The sequence below is a fragment of the Lathamus discolor genome, chromosome Z, assembly GCF_037157495.1.
Source record: "Lathamus discolor isolate bLatDis1 chromosome Z, bLatDis1.hap1, whole genome shotgun sequence".
NCBI lineage: Eukaryota > Metazoa > Chordata > Aves > Psittaciformes > Psittacidae > Lathamus > Lathamus discolor.
In genome coordinates this window covers 62,132,028-62,155,328 of record NC_088909.1, presented here as the reverse complement: position 1 = coordinate 62,155,328, position 23,301 = coordinate 62,132,028, and the positions used below count along the sequence as shown (strand labels likewise).

The window sequence follows — 23,301 nt, the reverse complement described above, 5'->3', positions numbered from 1 at the left end:
ATCACAGCATGATTTTTAGTGCTGCTTTCCCCTACACTGCATCATGATGCAGTGGCTTAAAATTGCACAAATCTAAGGAAGTCAGTTGTTTGGCTAGATTTCTATTTCAGGTCTCCTCCATAAGAGTTCTTGGTAAGAGTCCTCCATAAACATGAGTTAAAAAATAGAGAGAAAATCAAGATGTTGAAGATTTTTTGTTCTTAGAAAATCTGACTTGATGAGATACATTTATTTTTTTTTTTTTTTTATTTTTCCTTCAGTTTTCATTCACACAGAGATATGGTTGACCTGAAACTACAACAGAAGCTGTTAACTCAAATTCACTTCTGTGGGACTCCCCACGCATTATCTTAGAAAAGCATCTATTTTATTTAGAATGCTTAGATTAGTTTTAAGCAAGAATAAATCCCATCATTTTGCTTCATTTAAAATATTTGCTTTTCTGTTTCTCTGTGCTTTCACTGCTTTAAGCATCCAAATTACAGTATGGAGAAATACTTGATAGCGCTTTTCCTTATATGTCAGAAGTAGGCCTCTGTCTGCATATAACAGCTTATGTTTCACTGTTCATCTTGAAGTGATAAGTATATTTTAGACATTCTTTTCATAGCAATATCATAAACAGAAACAGTGTACTGAAGGCATGCATGCTGGTTGCAATCTCTAAGTCAAACTCCTCTGTATGATGGAGATGTTGGACAGATAAAATGAATTCTTAAACTTTTGCTGCCAAAGTGATGCTGCCTTAGCCTCTGGTTCTTCATTTAAATTATCTGAGAGATCAGTAGAGCTCTTTAGCACCCATGTCCACAATACTGTGTTTTCTTTTTTCACCAGCTTATTCTATGTGGCAAATATTTTGAAGTTACACAGTTAACATCATTGCTGTATTCTGCAATTGCTGTATTCTATGTTTCCCAAACATAGGAATAATGTGATAGTCTACTTTGTGTGATGAGAAGTTTAAACAGCCATCATTTTTGCTGCATTTTTGGCATTTTATTGCAACATAGGAATATCTGATTTCATTTATGTCTTCAGGAATTAGCACAGGATGATAGTAAGGCACAAAGAGATGAAGGAAAGATTTTCCATGGTGAAAAGGAGAGATGAAGAATTTCTTTGTTCCACAAAATCGTTGCCTTTCAACAGCTGAGACAGTTTCTTTTAAGTTCTGAGTACTGGTAGTTCCTCCCAACCTAAATTCTGTGGTGTCTGCAGGTTGATAGCATGCCGTCCACTCTCTCCTGAATTTTCAGAACACCCTTCTGGAGGAAGGGACTGGATGCATCGCTCGACACTGTAGAGACAGTTTACCTTTCCAAACACTATATTATGGTGCCTAGCCTGTAGAAATAAGCTGTGGGATTTCTCTACAGCTACATATGAACATTTTAGAAAAAAGTGGTACAGCAGTGTTGTTCAAAGGGGGTAAGAAAAACCCCCAGCAGTCAGCTAAAGTAGAAACTCTGGGAGGGAGCCAAGCGATATGCTGAAGAGACAAATTTGGATTAAGATGCTTGCTACTACAGTGCAATACTGCAAGGAAATGTAATCAAGACTTAAAATTTCCATGCCAAACTCATCCTGGCAGAAAAAGGTGAATGAAGAGCTTAATCCAAATAAAAGGAGTAAAGAATGGGAGATCTGTGACTTGTGTATAGATAGAAGCTGCAATAGCAGTCATGACTGCACAGAGGTGAACTGTGAAGAGGAAAATAAAAAGAGTCAAGTTAGAGCTCTCGGAAGGGGGATGTGCTACAAAAAAAATTAAAAGAAGGGAGTATTAGCAATTCAGGAAACAGTTGTTTTCTAAGTGTGATAACTCCTATCTGAAAGGCCAAATGAGACTGGTATTAAATATTTTCTCTGCTGGTTTTAGAAATGGATAGTGATCTGGGTAATGGGTTTTTAATGCTTTTCTTTCTGCTCTTTTTATTTTTCCCTTCTTCTCTGATTTACAGAGACTTTTGTTAAATGAACACAAACCCCCTTGGTATTCAGTAATTTTCTCACATATTGATTAGACCAGAATCACGCAGTCCATAGTTTGAATGCTTGGCATTTTTTAAGTGAATGAATCAGCAGATAGCCTAGTTCAGAAGTTGATATGGACATGTCAAAATCAGTACAACTTGCAAGCTATACTATTGGAATATAGGTTATAATTTCAATATGCATTACATATCAAAGAGGATGACAAAATTTGACTTCTGAGTGTGAGGTTTCTCCTACTCTTCACAGGATGCCCATGTTGCAATCTTAGTGTATCATAAATGGCTCTTTAGCACCTTTTCAAGATTAATTGTATTCTCTGAGTGATGTGCTTGTGTAGAACATTAGGGTGGTGGTGCTATTTTCATTTTTGCCATGAACAGCATTCTAGAAATTAAAGGAGCAAAACCAATCAAAATTAATGCTTTAAATTAATGTTTTGTTTGGGGTTATTTGAGGGTTTCTTTGTGAGATTTTTGTGGTTTTTTTTTTTTTGGGGGGGGTGAATTTTGTTTCTTTTTTTTGTTTCTTCTCCCTCCTCCCACCAACAATTTCTATTCAGTCATTTTTTGAACAGCAATTGTGGCCATTCAACTTGAGAGAAAATTTCTATCTGGGTAATTGTTATTACTAGCCTTGTAAATGAAAACTGCATTCTCTAATATTTATGTATAAAATCTGAGAGAATTTATTTTTCCTGAGCTTTTTGATTCTATAGAGTCCACTCATCAGAAAGGGAAGCTGAATTTGGCTGTGTTTTCGAAGGTACACGCAGGCATTTTGCAGAGAAAACTGCAAAAATGAAGAACCTTTGTTCACTTACCAGATATTATCAAACCTTTCATCACATGGAAACTTTCTACTGAATCTGTAGCATATTGAATCTTTATATATAGAAATATATCTAAAGAATTATTAATCCGATTTTCTATTTATGGCAAAAAGTTTATTGTGTTAATGTGGTTGGGGTTTAAAAACAAGTAAATGGGTAATAAATAATGCTAAAACTCCTCTGTGGCTTAGCCTGAATGTCAAAGGTACAACAAAGTAAATAAAATAGCCTTCATTTCAAATTTCTTGTATTTTCAGAAAATATATTCTTATATCTTAAAACGGCATTTAGGAAGCAGTTCATACAATATGCCCTTTTAAGACAATACTTTTGTCCTTTATCAGTTTCAAAACAGTAATGGTATATTACAACAAACTCAGTTTTTCATCAAAAGCTGATACTTACAAAAAAACCCCAAACATCAGGCTTGTTGAATAGACTATCTTTACAGTTTAATATGACTCACAGTAGTTAACGTATGAGCCCTCACAAATTAAGATTTATGTTAACAGAGAAAAGCAAGGTAGTGCATGTGATTCAAAGATCTGGAGGATCTCACCTTGCATGGTGGTACCATTTGTGCTTTCTTCACAGGACAAGCACTGTGCTTGGTATCAGCTTTTCAGACAGCATTTATTTCTCCTTTTAAAAACACAGGATTGGAATTGAAAGAAATTAACGGAATCGGAAGATCTTAAGCTTTTATTTACTTTGAAACTTCAGTGTTACTTTTTTGCTTCTTGGAAGTACTCATTTCCTGCTGCTACTGCCGCTACTGCCGTTTATTGTTGTTTGACATCTGTGACTTACAGAACTGTGAAAGATAAGCAGTGGTTATTTTTAACCACTGATCTGCTCACACAGTTGGCTTAATTTAAGTAAGCATTAATAACTGACACAAGGCACAGGCATACTGAATATAATGAATGCAGTTTGAGGCCTAAGGGTCAAAAGCCAAATGCCGTATTAGTTTTACTGAGAAGGGAGCTACTGAGTGGGCTGGATGTGAATCAGCACAGATTCACAACCTAAATGCAAACTTCTCTGGAAAAATGTACTTAAACCCAAGTCCAGAGGTTAAAATAAGTAAAAAAAAAAAAAACCCAAAAACCAAAAAACAAAAAACAAAAAAACCCTGCGCCTTCTTCCTGGACTATGAGCAATTATACCTGCTTAAATTAAAAAAATAGGTGTATGGACAAGGTTTTATCTATAGCACAAACATTAGGAGTAACAAAAACAAAAACTGATAATCCACAGACTCGAGTGGAATTTCAGCGTCTGGTGGGGGCCTTGAGATAACGAACATTCTCTTGAAAAGGAATACTTTTTTCTGCTATTAATATGGTTGTCCTACCCCATCTGTATCTTGCTGTTTTCTACATTGAGTGGCAAAGAGCTGGCTGTGGGAAAAAGTAGGCATAAAGAAAATTACATAAAGAAAATTAATATGAACGTTAAGAAGAAAGAGGTGATTTCTTCTGCATGTTAAATAAAGTTTACCAGCTGCTTCATTTAATACTGCATGCAAGCTAACGGAAATTTTTCCATTTCTGGAAATGGAAAATAGGATAATGGTTAGTATTATTTGTTTATTTGTCACTAATGAAAAATCTCAGGAAAAAGTACCTATCTTAAATAGGTATTTTAATCATAATAGAGAAAGGAATGAAATAAAATTGTGGATCTTATTTTGATAGGCAGTGTATTGCTTTAACTCTATAATTGAATTCCATACTTAATTATAATCCAGGAACAGAAAATGGTATTAAGTTGATCTCTGAATGTAGTACATTTTGAGCTTACATGGAATTAAACACAACACACATGGAGGTTTGGGTCACGTTACTGCTGTTATTGCTGTATTTTATATTAGTGGCTGAAGCAGAGGAATATGCTGGGGTTTGCTTTAGTTATTTTTAAGAATAATTTCTGAGCTTTCTGTCTATCAGCAAAATTCTTGATGAAATTTTGTATCTCATGCCACGTAATCATTCCTTTTTGTCTTTGTAGATGTTGATGAGTGCCAGGCTATCCCTGGAGTCTGCCAAGGAGGAAACTGCATTAATACAGTAGGTTCGTATGAGTGCAAGTGTCCTGCTGGTCACAAGCAGAATGAGGCAACTCAAAAGTGTGAAGGTAAGTGATGTTGTCATAGAATATACCTAAAAAATAGTGAAGTAAAGTATTAAAATGGAATGGAACTTAATGAAATAAAACGTTCTGAATAGTTTCAGGATCTTTTTCTACTTCGGTCTCATTTTGCATTAGACTTTTTTTTTTCTGTCTGACTTATGTGGGTAAAGGCAGGGTTTATCCTGTTTCAAAATTTAGTACTATTGATAAGGAGTGTGTCTGTTAACAGCATAGAACTGCAAGTGAGCTACTAGGATTTTGTTTGTTTTCTCAAAAATATTCAAAATACCCCAATACAGATGTAGGTATTTTCAGCCTACTGACAAGAGCGTGAAAAGCAACTGTGGCAGTTTTATCAATGGGTGTAAGAAATTACTTCTCTTACACTTGGTGTTGAAGAGCCTGGGTAAGTTAAAAAATGTAGGAAATATCCTTCTTTTTTAGATAAAAATAAATGTTTGATAGAGTAGACCATGTTTAATAAGCATAGTTTAATAAACACAGACCATGTTTATTCAGTAAACATGTTCATACAATTAAAAGCAACGATTCCGTATAAAGTAATATGATAGAAAAATGGTGAGGTTTTGTGGGTTTGATGAAGACTTCACTGATTTGAATGAAATTGCCATGCCTTCAAAAGAAGTTAGAACTCTCCAAATTCATCCCAACAAGTAGGTACCTTCACATTCAAGTTGCACAGATAAGAGGACTGCTTTTTCAAGGCTTTTGCTTATGGTTAGGCAGCAATTTAAGTATGTTACCAAATTACATTATACTCAGTATTCAATTACAAACAGACATGGTTTGTGACCAAATTTGGAAGCTGCCTCAGAGTTTTCCTCAGTTTCGCTTACTATACAGAATTCACAGAAAAATTAAGTAATACAGTCAGTTTGAAAATCACACTTTATAAGTGAAACTGTTGCATTTTCACTTAGTTTTGTTGCGAGCAATACCAAAGAGTAAGTAAAAACAATATGCAAAGACAGTTTTCTCTGGTCCTGTCCTCCACCTCCTTCTGGTTTTTTTGTTTTTTTTTTTTTTTTTGTTTTGTCTCTTTTTTTTATGTTAACTAGTTTCAATTTCTGCTCAATACACAATGGTGTTCCTGTTAGGAGTTTTTCTAGAGGAAACCTGGCTGTTTCTTGTTGAAACCTTCAAAGAGACAGTTTACAAGAAATAGAACTGCACCCATAGAAATAGAGCTTTTCTTACCATGGTGGAGTAGAAATAGAAGCAGTTGTGTATGTGTCTGTGCATGTGTGCATGTTTATCTACCTAACTGTATACAAAAGTGTGCTGATAGGTACGCATAGAAGTTTAGGGCTTTGCAGGAAGCAGTGGTATTCACAGGGAAAGAAGATCCACTTGAACCATTTTAAAAGGGAACACCAGGAGCCTTGCAGAAACACTGTTTTCTCCTCTCTTTCTATGTGGAAAGAAGCCCAAAGGAAGAATCATCCCTTTCTATTCATTGCTAATAGCAAAAAACCCAGCTGCTGTTATAGTTGCCTACTGCTTGAATACTGATGGTGTCTGTAACCTGTCCACAGCAGTGCTCATGCTTTACTGCTGTTAACCCTAAAGAGCTCCCTGTGTAGCAGACCTGATACCTCCTCTCAGGCAAGGATGCAGTTAAAATACTCAAATAGATGTTTTAAAAGAGATCCAAAAAAATGCCAGTCATATTATGTATGTTATGTTTCTGCCTGGCATCTGAACTCCAGCTTTGATGCCTAAAGAAGAACTTATTTGTGATATGTTTCCTTCCTTCTGAAAACAGTAATTAAAGCATTTTTTGCATTCTACTTCTTTAACCTGTGTAAAGCTCTGCTTTCTTTGTAAAAAATGTTATTCAGCAGTTCTCCCTGATAGTGTCTACAGGAAAAAGTGAATTCAGTTTTAACACTTATTTGCTTAAAAATCTGTGATTCTTATGGGACTGTGTATAATAAAAGTGAAATAGCATCTGGAGTCTGAAATAGTTGCTGTTATTTCATTGTTCAGTAATAAATGGATTTTCATTTCCTGCTTTGTTGGCAGCTTACTGAAGAACAGGTCACATGTGCTGGCTTTATTTCTTCTAAGCCCCTACCACTTCTGCCTGTGGCAGAAGTTAGATACTAATTAGTCCCTGTTCACAGCTTCCCCACTAGCTTCCCTGGTCATGTACTTCTTCAGAGGGAATTGTGAAAATAGCAACCCACAAACCCACAGTGCCCAGTTTGTACCTTTTCTTTTTTTTTTTTTCCCTGGGGAAAAAAAAAAAAACAAAACAAGCAAACAACAACAACAACAAAAAAAAAAAAAACCACCAAAAATGATAAACCTGTTTCTTGTCTACTTACCCATGTTTCTTGTCTATTTACCCATGTTTCATAGCCAAGGTGGTTTCCAAGAATGGAAACCAAGCCTAGTTTTAATTGGGCTCTTTTTTTTTTATATATATACATACATATATATATATGTAGACACATATACACACACATTAATATATGTGTGTATATATATGTATAAAGGCTTTGAGAATTCATTATCTCTCAGTGTCAGATTTACAGGATAAAACCGTAGCCAGTCCTTTAAGCAATTATACTTTCAGTTAGTGGGATTGATCATTTGAATGAAATTCCATCATTTATATATATGGATTAGGCCATTGGGAAGGAGAGCTTTTATGCAGTTTCGTATTTAAAACATGATACAGAAATAATACAGTATGGAGTACTCTGCTCACTTTTTTGTTTAAAAGTATGGAAAACTAGATCAAGTATCAGTTACTGGCTACAAAGGACAAAATCCAGGTTGGAGTCAGTAACCAGGCAAGGCTCCAGTGTTCAGAGGCAGAGGTTGGAATCTTACACTAACTATTCAGACCTTCCTTATTTAACAGCAAGTCCTCTACTTAATAAGGAGGGATTTGAGATCCCCTGCTATATCCTTTGCCCTCAAACATCCAGATGTATTTTGTGGGTTAGTATTTTTTCTCCTGTGGCTCCTTCTGGAAATAACAGCTATTGTTAGAATAATGTTCATGTTGTGCTTTTTGTGCCATAATGGATTTTGCTAGAACTATGCTAAGCTGTAAATACTTCTTTGCTGGGCTGTTTGCTTGCATTATATTTCTGTATTTATTTAAAAAGAACCCAACCAAATGCCAAAAAGGCATACAGTAATTTTATTGGATTTCTTTTGAGCCTCTGATTACAGTTTACTGCCACTAACCTTTCAGAAGTTAATGGCAATTTTGTGTCCGTGAAGAGGATTTAAGGGATCTGGAGCACTCATGTGATGTGTTAGATGAAAAAAGAAAACCCCATACCCTTCTCTTTTTTGGCATAAAATGCAAATACAATATATTAAGTTTTCATTGTCTTTTTAGGAATTAAATTCTGTTAATTTTTAGGACATTATTTTTCAGAATTAGTGGAACTTGCGTCTGTTTTATTTGGAGATGGATTATATATAGGTAAACTGAAAGGAGAAATAAGCTTTCATTTGTTCTTACTGGTTTACGTATGAGATTGACTACTACTTATTAGTTATTCAGAGATCTAATAAATGTGTTCTACTTACTCTTCTCAAATTGAAAAGACATCTTACTCCTTGAGTAAATGTAGTTATGACACCCTTTAAAATCAAAGGTACTGTAGGAGCTATGATACCTCTGATGCTCTTCCAAAATATTGTACCATTGACATCAAAGAACTAGGACTGTATGACAAAGGCTATACCTTTATTTTATTTTATTTTATTTTATTTTATTTTATTTTATTTTATTTTATTTTATTTTATTTTATTATTTTATTTATTTTATTTTATTTAACATGGTACTAAAATGCAAATCACCTTTTAAAAGAAGCCATTCTGTTTCTGGTTTTCATGCTTTAATGTATAATTTCATTACGCTCTGTGTTACTCAGATTTGATACTACCAGGTATTACTGTGGACTAAAACTATTTTCAAGGAGCCTTTTTTCAGAACTCAGCAGCTGAGAGCACTTTTTCTGGGACTTTTAATTCAGTTATTCATAAATTCCTGCTCACTGTAGCAGTAAAAGTCATAAATTCTGGATGACAGGTAGTCAGACTGGGGTTTTTATTGGCAGAAATTCACCTATTAATGCTCACACCTGCAAAGTTTATACCACACATTGGTTCTCAGTTTAAGACTGGCTTTCTCATCTCACGTGCAATATTGGAACCACAGCCATTCATGCCACCAATATTTTTCACCCTTAAAACAGTGTCTCCCATTGCTATCTTTGAACCATTTTCCCTAGGACCATTAATTTGTGTATTTTTGAGGAAGGGAAGATAGCCCCCCAGTCAGCCATCCTAAAAGTCAGTCTTCCTGAGGTAAAGTATCAGAATTTCCAATGACAAGTAACGGACATTTTGTGGAAGGAGTTGCACATGCAAGAGCCAGGGAGGAGGAAGGAAAGACAGATTTAGCTCAAAAACTAGTGAAACAAAAAATCCATTGACTCAGTACTGTTCCAGTAAGTAAGAAGATTTTTCTTCCACAAGTGTTCTCCATGTTAATTGGTTAAAAAGGAGGTTTTTCTCTCTGCATGGGGATCACTGGAGTCTTCTTTCCACTCTGGTCATTGCCCAAATTTCAGGAAGGTTCTTGTTCTTTTCCCAGCTCCCTGTCACTCTTGGACAAGAGCCCTAGACAGTGTTAAACTCCTGTGCATGTAGCCAGGTGAGAAGGATGGTCTATGTCTTGCAGCTTTGCAGAAGTGGCTTACTACTTTCTTCCTCTGTCTTGCCAGTGCTCCGAACTCCACCTACACATTACCTCAATGGGCTTTGTGCTGTATGACCAACTAGTTTGGAATTTGGTTTCCTTTGGTAGAAAATCAGGTGTTGTGTTCTTGTAACTAGGATTACTGCCTTTAAAGTAACAGGTACCTGTGCCAAGAAAAGTAAAAACAAAGGGTAAACTTCCAGTTTTCAAGTGCCTGCTTGCTTTGAGTAGATTATTTTTTCTTACATTCATTTATTCTTATGTATAGTAGCTGCTGTTGTACCTCAGTTATTAAAAAAAAAGAAAAAAGAAAAAAAAAATGCTATTTAACCTACAAGATTAAACACCCTCTGTAAGAGAGTGACTGACTCACGGAATAGTTAGGGTTGGAAAGAATCTAGTAAGGAAGAAAATAGTAAGGTTGAAAGATCATCTAGTTCCAGCCACCATGGGTCTCACACTAGGCCATGTCACCCACGGCTTTTTGGGCAACCTCTTCCAGTGACTCACAACCCTCACAGTAAAGAACTTCTTCCTTATGTCTAACCTGAACTTCCATGTTTAGGTTTAAACCCATTATCCCTTCTCCTATTGCTAGAGCCTCTGATGAAGTGTACCTCTCCAGCATCCTTTTAGGCTCCTTTCATATGAACAGCCCCAACTGTCTTCAAACAGGAGGTGCTCCAGCCCCATTATCATTCTCATGGCCCTCCTCTGGACTTGCTCCAACAGCTCCATGTCCTTTTTATGTTGAGGACACCAGAACTGCACACAATACTCCAGGTGAGGTCTCACAAGAGCAGAGTAGAGGGGCAGGATCACCTCCTTCGACCTGCTGGTCACGCTCCTTTTGATGCAGCTCAGGATACGGTTGGCTTTCTGGGCTGCGAGCGCACACTGAAGCAGGCTCATGTTCATTTTCTCATCAACCAACACCTGCAAGTCCTTCTCTCCAGGGCTGCTCTGAATCTCTTCTCTGGCCAGCCTGTAGCTGTGCTTGGGATTGCCCTGACCCAGGTGTAGGACCTTGCATTTGGCTTGGTTGAACTTCATGAGGCTGGCATCCGCCCACCTTACAAGCTTGTCAAGGTCCCTCTGGATGGCATCCCTTCCCTCCAGCGTATCAACTGAACCACACAGTTTGGTGTCATCGGCAAACTTGCTGAATGAAAACTTGAAAACTTGAATGAAACAGATATTTGAAAACACTATATTCCTAGCACAGGGATTCTTAAATTGAACTCGCTCATGTATCACTGATGGCAGTTGCTACCAGCTTTGTGCCATCTCATTCATGTGTACAGCATTTATATCTCAGACAGTACTTCCATGATGATAAACTGTGATCACCATGTTGCTAATCTCTTTATCAAAGTTTGGGTGTCTCTGAACTTTATAATTAGTCTTGGAATTTATTTTTGGAACCACTACAGTAGTGATGAAAAAGGGTGGTGTAGTATCCCCTAGAAATCAAAGGTGTGTTTTAAGGGATGGTAAAAAAGAGAGTTTTCTTGCATGAGCATCCAGTGACTGCCATTGGGAAGGTGTCACTTTCCATAAAAAGTGAGTTCTTCCCACAGAGTCCTCATTTCATCCAGTTTTCATGCCTGTCTTTCTGATACAATGTTTCAGACTGTGTCTGCATGCAGAAGACAGTATTCATGTTTAAAAGACTTACGGGTTGTGAAAGATCTGTACTGCATGAAAGATCTCAATAAGACATGTACCAGTTCTGGTTCTGTTTTGATTTGTACACATAGTTTCATTGCATTAATTAAATCAGGTGGTAAGTAGTTCACCACATTATTATTGTCTATAATACAGTAAATCAATGCAAGATTTCAGAGATTTTCTGTGGAATTAGTGGAGTTTTATTTATAACATCATTTGGAATTCTGGAATCTCTGCAGTGGGTAGTTACAAAGTCTTAAGTGAAAGCATTATTTCTTAAAAGTGTTTTGATTTAGCAAAATTGACATGTTTTGTGCATCTTAGAGCAGATGTCTGAAATGTGGGGAGTAGTTTTGTAACTCTTTTAATGTAAAATTTAAAATTTCTTCATCCTATAAATTGCTTAAATAACCTTATAAAACCCCAAAATTTTCACTTTCTCTGATTCTATTATATAGTATAAAACAAACGACAAAGTCCACAGGATGCTTATATGCGTGGACTAGTTAGGAATTCTGAAGACATGTTACCTGTAAGATAAATTGTCTTTTCTACAATGATACTCCAAGTGACATGCTAATGGGAAAGGGGGTGTTTTATTCATACCTTCATTTTGCAAAGAATAGTTTGCATACTCTTAGTGGTGTTGTGGCAAAACTTCATTTTCCTTTCAGTAAAAGGTGCTTTCTGTAGATTCATATCTAAAGGGAGTTCTTTGTATGTAGACCTTCCCACAGTGGGGAGTTAACCTTTTTAATATAGTCTCTGCTTGCACCAGATTTTTTTGACACTATTCATTTTCTTTGAGTGTGTGGAGAATGTAAGAAAGGGAGGGATCAAAGTCTTCATCACATAAAAGCCTCCTAAGAACTATTTCTCAATTAGTCATTCATCTCAAGAGAATTTCTAGGGTGACAAGTCCAAGGATACAATAGGTCTGTAGAAGACTACAAGGAATGGTCTATGGTGTCCCAAGACTTTCTTGAAAGGAATGTGAAGACCTTCACAGTGTCATAACATGACAATTTCTGTCATATGCTCTTTCTGGTGCTTCTCCTGCATTATTTGACACATGACAGTGTGGGTTCAACAGTCTTTTATGTTTAGATTTTTGTTTCACAGTATGAAAGCTGATTTAAATTAATATTGCATCCAGACTTTTACAAACAAGTCAAGCTGAAGTCTGGTATCTGTAACTAGCCATGCAAAACCTGTGGTATTACATCATTCCAACTGGAAAACATAACTCACCTCAAGATAGTTAGAACATTGGCCCACATTTTCCCATGTTTTCTCAGAATGCCTCCCATGTTACCCCTGGGCCACAGTTCATATTTGTTGAAAGCCACTCAAAAAGCTGGTGTAAAAAGGTCACTTAAAAGTAAAATTAGGTTACTAAAACAACCATAAAAATGTTCATATGTCTAAAGATTGTCACAGTTTTAGAATGAAGTGGTTACTTAAATGTCTCATTTTTGTAAATGGTCATGATCCAGTCTTCCTTCTCATGCTGTTCTTCCCACTCATAGTTCTTCCGTTTCAGTTTGCTTTGCTGTACTTCAAATCTCTAATAATACAGTCAGACTGCTTACTGTTGTTGCTTCTCATTGCCTCAGCTCCTAATTTTGCTTCCAGTTTGTGCTGAGAAAGGACATGTTGCTCTCAGGCTGGTGCTGAATGCCCTGGCAACCCCTTGTTACGTGCAGCAGCTCATTCATCAGCTTGATGACATCTCGCTTTATATATATTTACATACAAAATTGTTTCAGTATTCAGATGAGAGCACTGCTTTAGTTAGCAGAAACATTTGAATAGATTAAAAATATCTGAAGTAAAGATGCAACATTTGATTGCGTCTGAATAGATTGGCCAAAATTCTTGCTTATAGTTGGAATATTAGAAGGCGAGAAAGCAGTCAGATTTGATAAGGAGTATTTCTGTGGTTGCAGAAGCCAAGAGTTGTCATAGTTGGCTTCTGTCCCATCTTCCTTCCTTCAGCTCAAGAGCCAGATGAGTATTTTGACGCATCGTAGCTCTTGTGTGTTTCCTGGAGGTGGCAGTCCATGTTGTCACTTTGGGGAAATTCCAGACTGCGCTCACATACTCTGCAACTTGAAGTGATACACCCCTTGAATGTATAAGGAAAGCCTCCATTAGATGGCAAACAAAATTACTTGCAGTATTCAAACACCAGCAATTTGTTATTGTCTGAGTTTAATAATAGTTTCATATCAGAAAAGGTCTTTTCCTCTTTTTAATATACTATATGAAAGTGTCCTGCTAATTATTCCATGTCTTTTCCTTTTTTTGCGTAGATATTGATGAATGCAGCATCATCCCAGGAATCTGTGAAGGTGGGGTATGCTCTAACACCATGGGAAGTTATTTCTGCATCTGCACACGAGGTTATGTTACATCTGTAGATAGCTCCCGCTGTATTGGTAGGTATTTCAACCTGAAGGCTTTTAGTGCTTTCAAAGTTATTAAGGCAACTTATAAACAGCAGAAGATGCTAAACTGTGCTAACTCCCTATTATCTCTGATCCAGCTGCTTAAAATTTGTAACATCCTCTTCTGATGGTGATTGCCACTGCAGCCATCTTTATGTGGATTGTAGATCCCTCTGTGTTGACCATATTGTATCTTGAGAACTGCCTGAGATCTGGATCTTCTTAGGAAAAAACCAACTAATAACTCGTTGTTGTCTAGGCAAACATAAGAAATGTTCGTTATATTTGTTTCTCAAAGCTATATCTGATGAAACCAAAAGCTAAGCTCACTTTGATCCTAAAGGAGCAAACGTTTATTCTTACTTGGTATTTTAATTTCCATCTCATGTAGGTTAATTTAACCTTTAGAGACAAATATAAGGCACATATATAAGTTCAGGAGGCATTAAGTGAGATATGCTGAAATGCCAGTAATTTGTCTGGAACAGATAATAAAACAAACCAAATATTTGGTTTCAGTAGATGCAGTTTTTACAAGAAAATTTATTTAAAATCTGTTTCTGTATTATAAAAAAAAATGTATGCTTATTTTCATGTTGTAATTTCTTTCATAAAGCTGCACGTCAAATATATAGTATAAACCATTCCAATGAATTAGCCATAGTGCTACATGCTATGTGTGAAAAACATTAACAATAACAGTGCCTTTTCCAGATCTCATGTGGTTCTTATTATTTCAGACATGTCAAAGCACTTTGTTTTCATGTTGGGAAAGGGATGGGAATTCTGAAAGGATTTTTGAATTACAGATGAATGATGTAAGCTAGTAGCAACGCAAGACCTAGAAATGATTTCACATGGATAGTTTTTCACACAACATAGCCAGCTTTTGTTACTCGGTATCATCTGAAGAATGCCAAACGTCAAGTATATTGTGTCTGGCCTCAGGAATACTAACACATGATTTCCAATATGATCAAAATGTCTATGGATTTTGGCATGGCTTACAATGTAGTTGTCAAAGTCAGTTCCTAAAACCAACTGAACACAAATCACATGCCTTAGTGCACTAAAGCAGGCCTTTATATCACAGGTTCTCCTTCCCTTAAATGAAAATGTGTCTGAAAGTTCTTGTGCTTCTAAATGTTTATAGTATTGAACTATAATTTATATATTTTGTATACTTTGTATAATTTCTGCTTAGGAGAAAAGTGAAGAATGTAATCCTTATTAATAAAAATTATTCTATTCTTCCCAGTTTAAGATAATATGCGCTTTTAAGCAAAATATCAGGATGTGCTCAGTTATTGTAATTACTACCAAGTCTTTTGAAATTAGTGGAGCTTTTCTCCTAGTCAGCAGTCAGGAATGGTTTTATTTTTAAATTAATTTCCAGATCAGAGGGCAAGTACATGTTTCTCCAGCATAGTGAATGGCCGCTGTGCACAGGAGCTTCCCGGTAGGTTCACCAAAAGGCAATGCTGCTGCGAGTCTGGCCAGTGCTGGGTCATTGGGTCTGTTCCAGACATGTGTCCTGTCAGAGGGTCTGGTGAGTGACTTGTTGGTTTGTTTTCTCACTGTCCATTCTACTTGGGGTTGAGGCCACTGAAATATTATAAACTAATTTAAAATGTAGGGTAAATGGGAAAAGAAAGTCAGCAATTACATTATTATTCATACCTGTGGTTTTGATACTGATGTTATCATCTATGAGCCATTTTGGGGGGATTCATGATTGTTTGGGACTAGTTTCTTTAACATTCTTTTTGGCAATAATTCTTAGGAAATGAGAAAGATTTTGTGGTCAGGCTCAAAGAGGAAACAACTCTAAGGTCCGTAGGTTATTTTGCTTTAAAGGTATAGCTGCTCTCTTGTTCCATTAAATTTTGGGCTACACTGAACAAGGAATGTGTCAGTATTTGATTTATTCTTTCAACTCTGCTCACAGAACAGTATTCCATATCCCCAGTGAAATGTATTTTCAGTTTATCAACATCAAGATCTCTGAGTGACCCTGAGTGACCAGGGAGTTACAGTGCAGCTGGCAGCACGTCAACAAAAAGGTTTCAACAAATAGCTGTAAATTACAATATTGCCTTTTATTATTTTTAGTGTCCTTCCTTAAGTAACACCTGTTGCAGTCATGGGATCTGTCTGAGATAAGGAGTGGGAGAAGAAACACATCGTGCCAAAGAAATGAGGAGCTGGTGTTCAATTTATTGTAGCGTACAAAGATCTCTACCTTCCTTTGTAAAAACCGACTCTGAAGGGTTCATTTACTTTATGCCTCTCTGTGCATTCCTATTTAATAGATGAACACCGCAGACTTTGTGTGGATGGTGCTTCTGCTGGAGGTCGTTCCAGAGGTGGTGGGACAGGAGGAAACAGGTTCCTTCCTGGTGGCAATGACAATGGCTATGGCCCAGGAGGAGCAGGATTCATTCCCATCCCGGGAAGCAATGGTTTCTCCCCAGGTGTAGGTGGAGCCGGGGTAGGAACAAGTGGCCAAAGTCCCAATGGAAATGGACCAGTAATTACAGGGCTAAGTAAGTTCTTGCATTGTTGTGACTTGTTTTTCACTTTTTTTTTTTTTATTCCTTCAATTTTTTCCTTTTTTTCTGCTTAGTTTTTAGTCTGGAAATGATGTGGTGTTCTTAACACATAAAAATGCCTTTGTATTCAAGCACATATAAGAGACCTCAGTTAATAGATTAGGATGATTAGGAGCCCTTTTTTTAAAAGAGTTCAGATGTAGAGATTTTTTTCTTCAGTTATAGAGTCCTTGCGCCTGTGCTGTTCCTGCTGATCTCTCCTGGTCAGTACTAATAAAACTCCGTATTTCGAAGTGTTTTAAAAAAAACACCAAGGTTTAATATAAATTTATCTTTCTTTGTTCTTCCAAATGTAAAACTTACCTATTCTGCAGCAATACTGCCTTGACTGAGAGCCCAAGAGGAATAATATTCTGAGGGAAGTCTGATAAATGTAGAGCTGCTTATAAAATGTGTAAGCACATCTCTAGGATGGAGTATTATTACACAAGCAGGCCAAAAATAGTAAACATATAGCAAAAGACTGCGTCAGCTTTCACTCAGATTGTGGTTTATTCATGAGGCCGCTGACAGTCTCATGCAGCTATACACATAAATGGTAATTCAGAATTAAGACTGTTCATCTAATGTGCTTTTTGGTTCTGAGAGATACTTGGTTTTGTCATGTCAAAAGATAGTGCTTGGAAAAAATACTCTATTTGGTGGATATATTTATACACCTGATAATACTTTCTGAAGCTTATACAACCTTTATACTTCTATTTGAAAATATTAATATGTTCATAAATTAATTTTTTCATATATTAATATCTCATGTTCTGTTTCTTTTATCAGCAATACTCAATCAGACAATAGATATCTGTAAACACCATCCCAACCTTTGCTTAAATGGCCGTTGTATACCAACCCTTTCTAGTTACCGATGTGAGTGCAATATGGGATATAAGCAGGATACAAATGGGGATTGTATTGGTAAGTGCACATTTCTTAAATAGTTTATTCACTTTTAAAATGCTAACACTTTTGTGCTTTAAATCTGTTTAAAAAAAACCCAAACAAACATACTCTTTTTTTCCCCACTTACATCTTAATTTTAATGATATGGCTTTTGTGAAAAGTGGAATAATTTAAAATCTTCATGAAAGTTAATCTCTTTCCATCTTTAATCACAAATATTGGGTTTGAGTATTCTTGTACTTGAGGGATATTGTATATTTTTGCTTTTACATTCAGTAAAATAAGTTCTGTTCCATGTTCGCTTTAGTTATGCTCACATAGCTCCTTTTTTGCTACAGGAGTTCATGTCAAGTTATGTTCAAGATAAAGAGCAGAATTTATGTTTTACATACTGGTAATGATGAATGGCAGTTTGAAAGACACCAAGTATTTTTAAAATGCATTAATTAAATTTTTTCTTTTAAAATGAAAATTTTATTTGCATCTAATATGAAAATATTGAGTGCTAAATTTTCATAACAGCTGAATTTGGGATTCTGTGTTTTTATTCAGTTACTGTGGACTTAACTCTTGCAGTGTCAAAGGCTTATCAGGTATTTTGGGGAAAATACAAAATTTGGGAGTTCTTGTGGTGTAGTAGTGTGGAAAAGAAACCTGTAAGCAGGATAGAGCTCAGTAAATGTATAGGATCCTAAATAGAAAGGTGTGGTTGTATTTCTAATTAAAAATTTGCTTAGTGATTCTTTGTAAAGAGATTTGAGATCTGTGAACGAAAAATATCTTAAAAGAGCTTGCAAGAGTTAGTGATGGGCTTTTCTTACAAAAAATGTGCTTTTAGAATCAATTTCTAGTGTGCTTGTGGATTAGAGGGAAATACAGAAGTGAATGCAGAAAATCGCATCTACACGAATCCTTAAAAAAATGTTCTAATCCAAGACTACACAGTTTATGGTATGCAGGTGATAATAGTACAGGCAGATTTCAACATACATGCAGTAGTGGGTATCAAACAGAAAATGAGCAGGGAACGCTTCATCTCTGAGTTGCAAATTCTTCCATCTCCCACTGAGTTGCAAACTGAGTATAAGGACCAGCCTGGCCTGGCAACCTGCCTCTAAAAAAAGTGAAATGTGACAACTGTTGAATAGTACTTTAACTTTGATGTCCCTGTTTCTTACCATGTTTAACCGCTCTGTTTTCCTTTCTCAAATTAAACCGATATACTGCAACTGATAGTTTGCAAGCCCCCTTAGCTTGGCTGTTCCTTTGCACCAGAGAGGTCAGTTATAGCTATAATGTTCCTGACAACTGTACAAAATACGCCCTCTTAAAAAAATCTCAGTTACTGAAGAATCCATCACTTCCCTAAGCAGTTGCAGTGCTCAAGAGATAAACTTCCAGAAAGTTCTCAGAATATCTAATCTAAATTAAACTTTATTTTGCAAAAACAAAAATCAGCTCATTGTTTCTTGTCTTATCCACAATATTTAAGGAAAGCTGTTCAATACCTTTCCCTTTGCACTTTTTTGTACTTGGAGACTGTTAACTTCCTCAGAGTTGCCCTCTATGATTCAGTGAGACCAACTTTTCCACCTTTTTTTTTTTTTGTTTGGCTCATAGTTTTCTCTACCTCTAATCTGTGGCTGGGAAATTCAAGAGGCTTAGTCTCTTGCTGCATCCTTGGGCCTCAGGAGCTATATGTGCCTTTTAAGTGGTGAGTGGGAGAGCTATTTCTTCATAGTGTATGGAGGCTCCTGGCACTTTTGTTCCTATCACTGAATTAATTTTGCGATGAATAAAGAAGCCAGAAATTGTTAGATATTTTTCTGTAAAGAAAGGTCTTATGTCAAAATTATCCTGCCAAATCCATAAATAATGTCATTACATACTGCTCTTTGACCTGAACTTGTACTATGCTGCTCTCAGGATGGAACGTGTCTGATGCATCAAGGACTTTAAGTGTCCTAAGTGATCAGACACTGCATTGCCTTATTTCATTCTGTTTAAGAAAAAAAACACCTCTGGATAAAACTGTAGAGACTTTGAAAGTGGCGGCAAGCCTGTAGCTGTGCTGTGTTGAATTTTAAGTGGTTTGCAAGTACAAATCTTCATACTTTAAAATTTGTAATAGATGTTCAGACTTATTGCAGTAAGTCAGTCCTATGGGGTTTTGGGAGTTCCATACTGTGTCTAGTGAAATTCTGAAAAATGTTACAGATGAAACACTGAAAACTGGAGGTAAATGTGATGCAAGTGGTGAAAGAGAAATATTTGACGCTGAAGAAGGATGGACTGGGAGATAGAATAAATGGGTTAAATATTTCTGTCTCAAATGTTTCCTGTTTATACTGCTGGAATACGTGTGCTTGCAATGCAAACTCAAAGCCAACAACTCCTTTATTTTAACATAAATTTGCTAATTCTGTCTTTGTCAAGAGCTTACAAAAATAAGACCATCTTAAGATGCATATTTTATATGGAAATTATTTGATGCACATGGCTTTGAAAGGATTTTCCAAGCTTAAGTCAGTTATTTCATAGAGGAACACTGTATTCCTGCTGTACCATTTATAAATTAATTTACAGTAAAATCCATTCCTAGCATGCACATGTTTTCTGTAACAGACAAAGCAAGTTGAAGCCTTTAATAAAGTAAGTCATAAATGTCATTCTCTATAGGAAAACTAAAAATAGAGGAGTGCTGTATCTAGTATTTGTAAGTTCCCCCGTCCTTCCCTCTACTAAAGCAGCATAAATAGATGGTAATTTGAATTTAGACATTTGATAAAACAAACTGTGATTTAGAGTTTGACATTTTGTTGGTAGTTGAGGACTTAGTTCTGAAGGAATTATGGGTGATTCTTCTTGTCTGCCCCATATTATCTGAACACTGTGGAAAAATTACCCAATCTATCACTCATGAGACAGAGCATCCCAACAGCCAGGGTCTGTAGAGAAGCATGAGAGAAGGAAGCTACTATGATTAGAGGGAAGTCTATTACAGTATAAAGATGGAGCTACTGTTTTCTTCATTGTATATAACTCTCCATTTTTTGTTTTCTTTATCTTGCTTTATTCTTGTGTTTTTACTGGAGTGGTGTTATCGGCTGTTATGCAAATGTAAATGAGCTAAATGTGTGTGAGAGAAGGTATTTGATTCTTCCATTTGCTTTGCCTTTATTCATTTAACTGTTTACCCAAAATGATCTGATTGTATCTAGGCACCAAGAATGCTGCAAACCAGATCATTAAATCAGTGGTCTCTTTGATATGTATATTGATGCTATTCATTTTAACTGTGCATGCATTAACACAGTAAATTCTGTGAAATGTATGGTCTTCTTTATTGCTAAATTAGAACAAAACTAACCTGTTGCCATTTTTTGTAATCAAGTAATTCATGGCACACTTTATAGAATTACACATGTATTTTACATACAAATGTTCTTGCAAGTTTAATTTCTCATTCCTTGCCATCATTTCCAAGATGTAATAAAGTAAGTTTCAGAACTAGATGTGATAAAGGGTAAGTACTAATGATCAGCAAAATTACCTTTGCATTTTTTCTGGTATTTCTTGTAGCATACACTGGAAAATGCTTGGGAAAATTATCATTAGTAAGAATTGATCAGCAGTAGCTTTGTTTAGCCCTAGCTTCCTATGGCAGCTTACAATCAAATAACAAAACCTCCCACAAATCACCATCAGCTGTGTAGTGCTAAAGCCTACCTAAATGAAGAGATGAGTAATTTCAGACCTTTAAGTGGAATGGAGGGCCATAGCTAAAGGGAAAAAAAATAAATAAATAAAAGTAGTTGAATTGGAAAAGATGATTGATTAAAAAAGAGGGATTTCTTCAAGGTGTCCATTCAGTTTGAAATCTGTGAATTTAGCTGTAGCAGAGACACGTTGCTCAGGTCATTGTCTGGTAGCTGCAGGAGAGACCAAGCTAGCAATCCTGCCTACCAGACCACAGGGATACACTTGCTCTGCTACTGGGATCACAGAGGGGAGGATTTAGAGAAATATAATGCAGAGGAATTATCAGTGTTACTTTAGAGCTGGAAATAGCTGTCTCAGGTCAAAGGCACAGCAGATTCATTGGTAAGTTCTGGGGAACAAATTTGGGAAGGGTTTCTGAAAGGAGTTAGTTTTCAGAGTCCTTTGTCAAATGGGAATTATTTCTGGACAGTTACCTAAGATGTAAGGTGGTGAAAGTGTGTTTGGTTGTACCCAAATATGAAAAACCTTTGGAAATGAGCATGAAGTGCTTTATAGAGAAAGACTAGATTAAGTCTGGCATTAGTCAGATGAAAGACTAAGGCTGAGGATGTATGGGCCGTAAATAATTGAGATGTGGTGCACAAACTGTGTTCTCGTTAAGAATCCCTCCTGCTGCTGCGTGGCCCCTCCTCACACTACTACAATAAACTTAATAAAATGGGGAAGTGGGGGTGTTGGATGCCATGATTTGCTCTGATTTTTAAATGCCAATTTTGCTTTGCATTTGATTTATTCCAAAGAAGAACGAATCGTCATTCTGTTAAATAAAACTATATTGTTTTAACTATTATTGTTAAATAAACCTATATTGAACAGGGTGGTTCATTTTCACTAGGCAACTGTCAGAGCCCATGTCTCAGAGTCCTTATATATTTTTTATTTTGTCTCAAGTTGTGTATAATGGTGTAGTAGCATTTCACTTCTTCAAAATGTCTGCCTGTTTGGACTAAGAACAGCTCTGTGTTCTTACAAAAGTAAAGAACGAGATTTTTTGGGTTTGGTTTGGCTTTTTCAGTATTTAGCATTTTGCTATTAGTTACTCTTTTCTACTTAGAAACTTCTAAACTTGAAAAAATTGTTGCATGCATTGTGAATTTACTAATGCTTCTATGTGCTGCCAACAGACATTGATGAATGCACATCTAACCCATGCTCTAATGGAGACTGTGTCAACACGCCTGGTTCCTATTACTGCAAGTGCCACACAGGTTTCCAGAGAACTCCAACCAAGCAAGCTTGCATTGGTAAGAAAATTTGCTTCACATCTACTCACATTGCAGATGTTCTGACCACTTATGTTAGATCCCATTGAAGTTCAAAAAGTACTGAGCAGTGTGATTTCAGTAAAACCCAACAGTTGCTATATTAATTGGAGCTCTAGTTCTGAGCTAACATTCTATTTGTGCTGTTGTGTTTTTTTTGACATTTATCCATTATTCTGAAAAACCTATCACTTGGTCAGGGAATTCCTTAGCTGGGATTTCTACAAATTTATTTGTACAACCAGTGTATATTTATGTATGTAGTAACATGAATGTGTGAGTAGGTTTTTAAAGATATTCATCAATGCAGCATTTATTGTATGAGTCTTGAAAATAATATTTTTCTTATATCTGATGAAATTAGAATAAATTCTTAACCATCTTTGGAATTTTTTTCAAAGTATTATTTAAATAACATGCCAATATTTTTCAAAGCAATAATTGTCAGTATACACATTTTCTTTTACAGTAATTCTCTGTGGTGTTTTGGTGGTTCTGTTTTTTTTCCTTAGATATAGATGAGTGCATCCAGAATGGCGTTCTTTGTAAAAATGGCCGCTGTGTAAACACTGATGGAAGTTTCCAGTGTATTTGCAATGCTGGGTTTGAACTGACTACAGATGGAAAAAATTGTGTGGGTAAGAACTCTTCTAAATAACAGGGCAGGCATTAGCCTGGTGATTCTAGAAATTGTACTTCATATTACAATTGAGAATCATTGAGGATTAACTTTTTTGAAATAATATGTGACCTGAGGTGAACTTATACCTCCTACCTTCAAACAGTTATAGTGCAGAACTGCATGGTTTGAGAGAAAATCGGAGACAATTTTTTTTCAGAGGCTGCCTCTCTCCTTGAGCATTCCGTGTAACTCAGTGCAGGAATAGCATTTTTTCCCTAAAGCTTCACA

At 36.2% G+C, this 23,301-nt stretch overlaps 1 protein-coding gene across 1 annotated transcript in view; it reads left to right on the top strand.

Moving 5' to 3' along the window:
• Positions 1 to 23,301, top strand: part of FBN2 (fibrillin 2) — a 159,974-nt gene that overhangs the window by 41,748 nt on the left and 94,925 nt on the right. Inside the window, exons 7-13 of the mRNA XM_065662467.1 lie at positions 4,841 to 4,966; positions 13,703 to 13,828; positions 15,234 to 15,386; positions 16,150 to 16,383; positions 17,224 to 17,361; positions 22,254 to 22,373; positions 22,904 to 23,029. Of these exons, the coding sequence (XP_065518539.1) occupies positions 4,841 to 4,966; positions 13,703 to 13,828; positions 15,234 to 15,386; positions 16,150 to 16,383; positions 17,224 to 17,361; positions 22,254 to 22,373; positions 22,904 to 23,029 (1,023 nt within the window). The remainder of the gene's footprint in view (positions 1 to 4,840; positions 4,967 to 13,702; positions 13,829 to 15,233; positions 15,387 to 16,149; positions 16,384 to 17,223; positions 17,362 to 22,253; positions 22,374 to 22,903; positions 23,030 to 23,301) is intronic.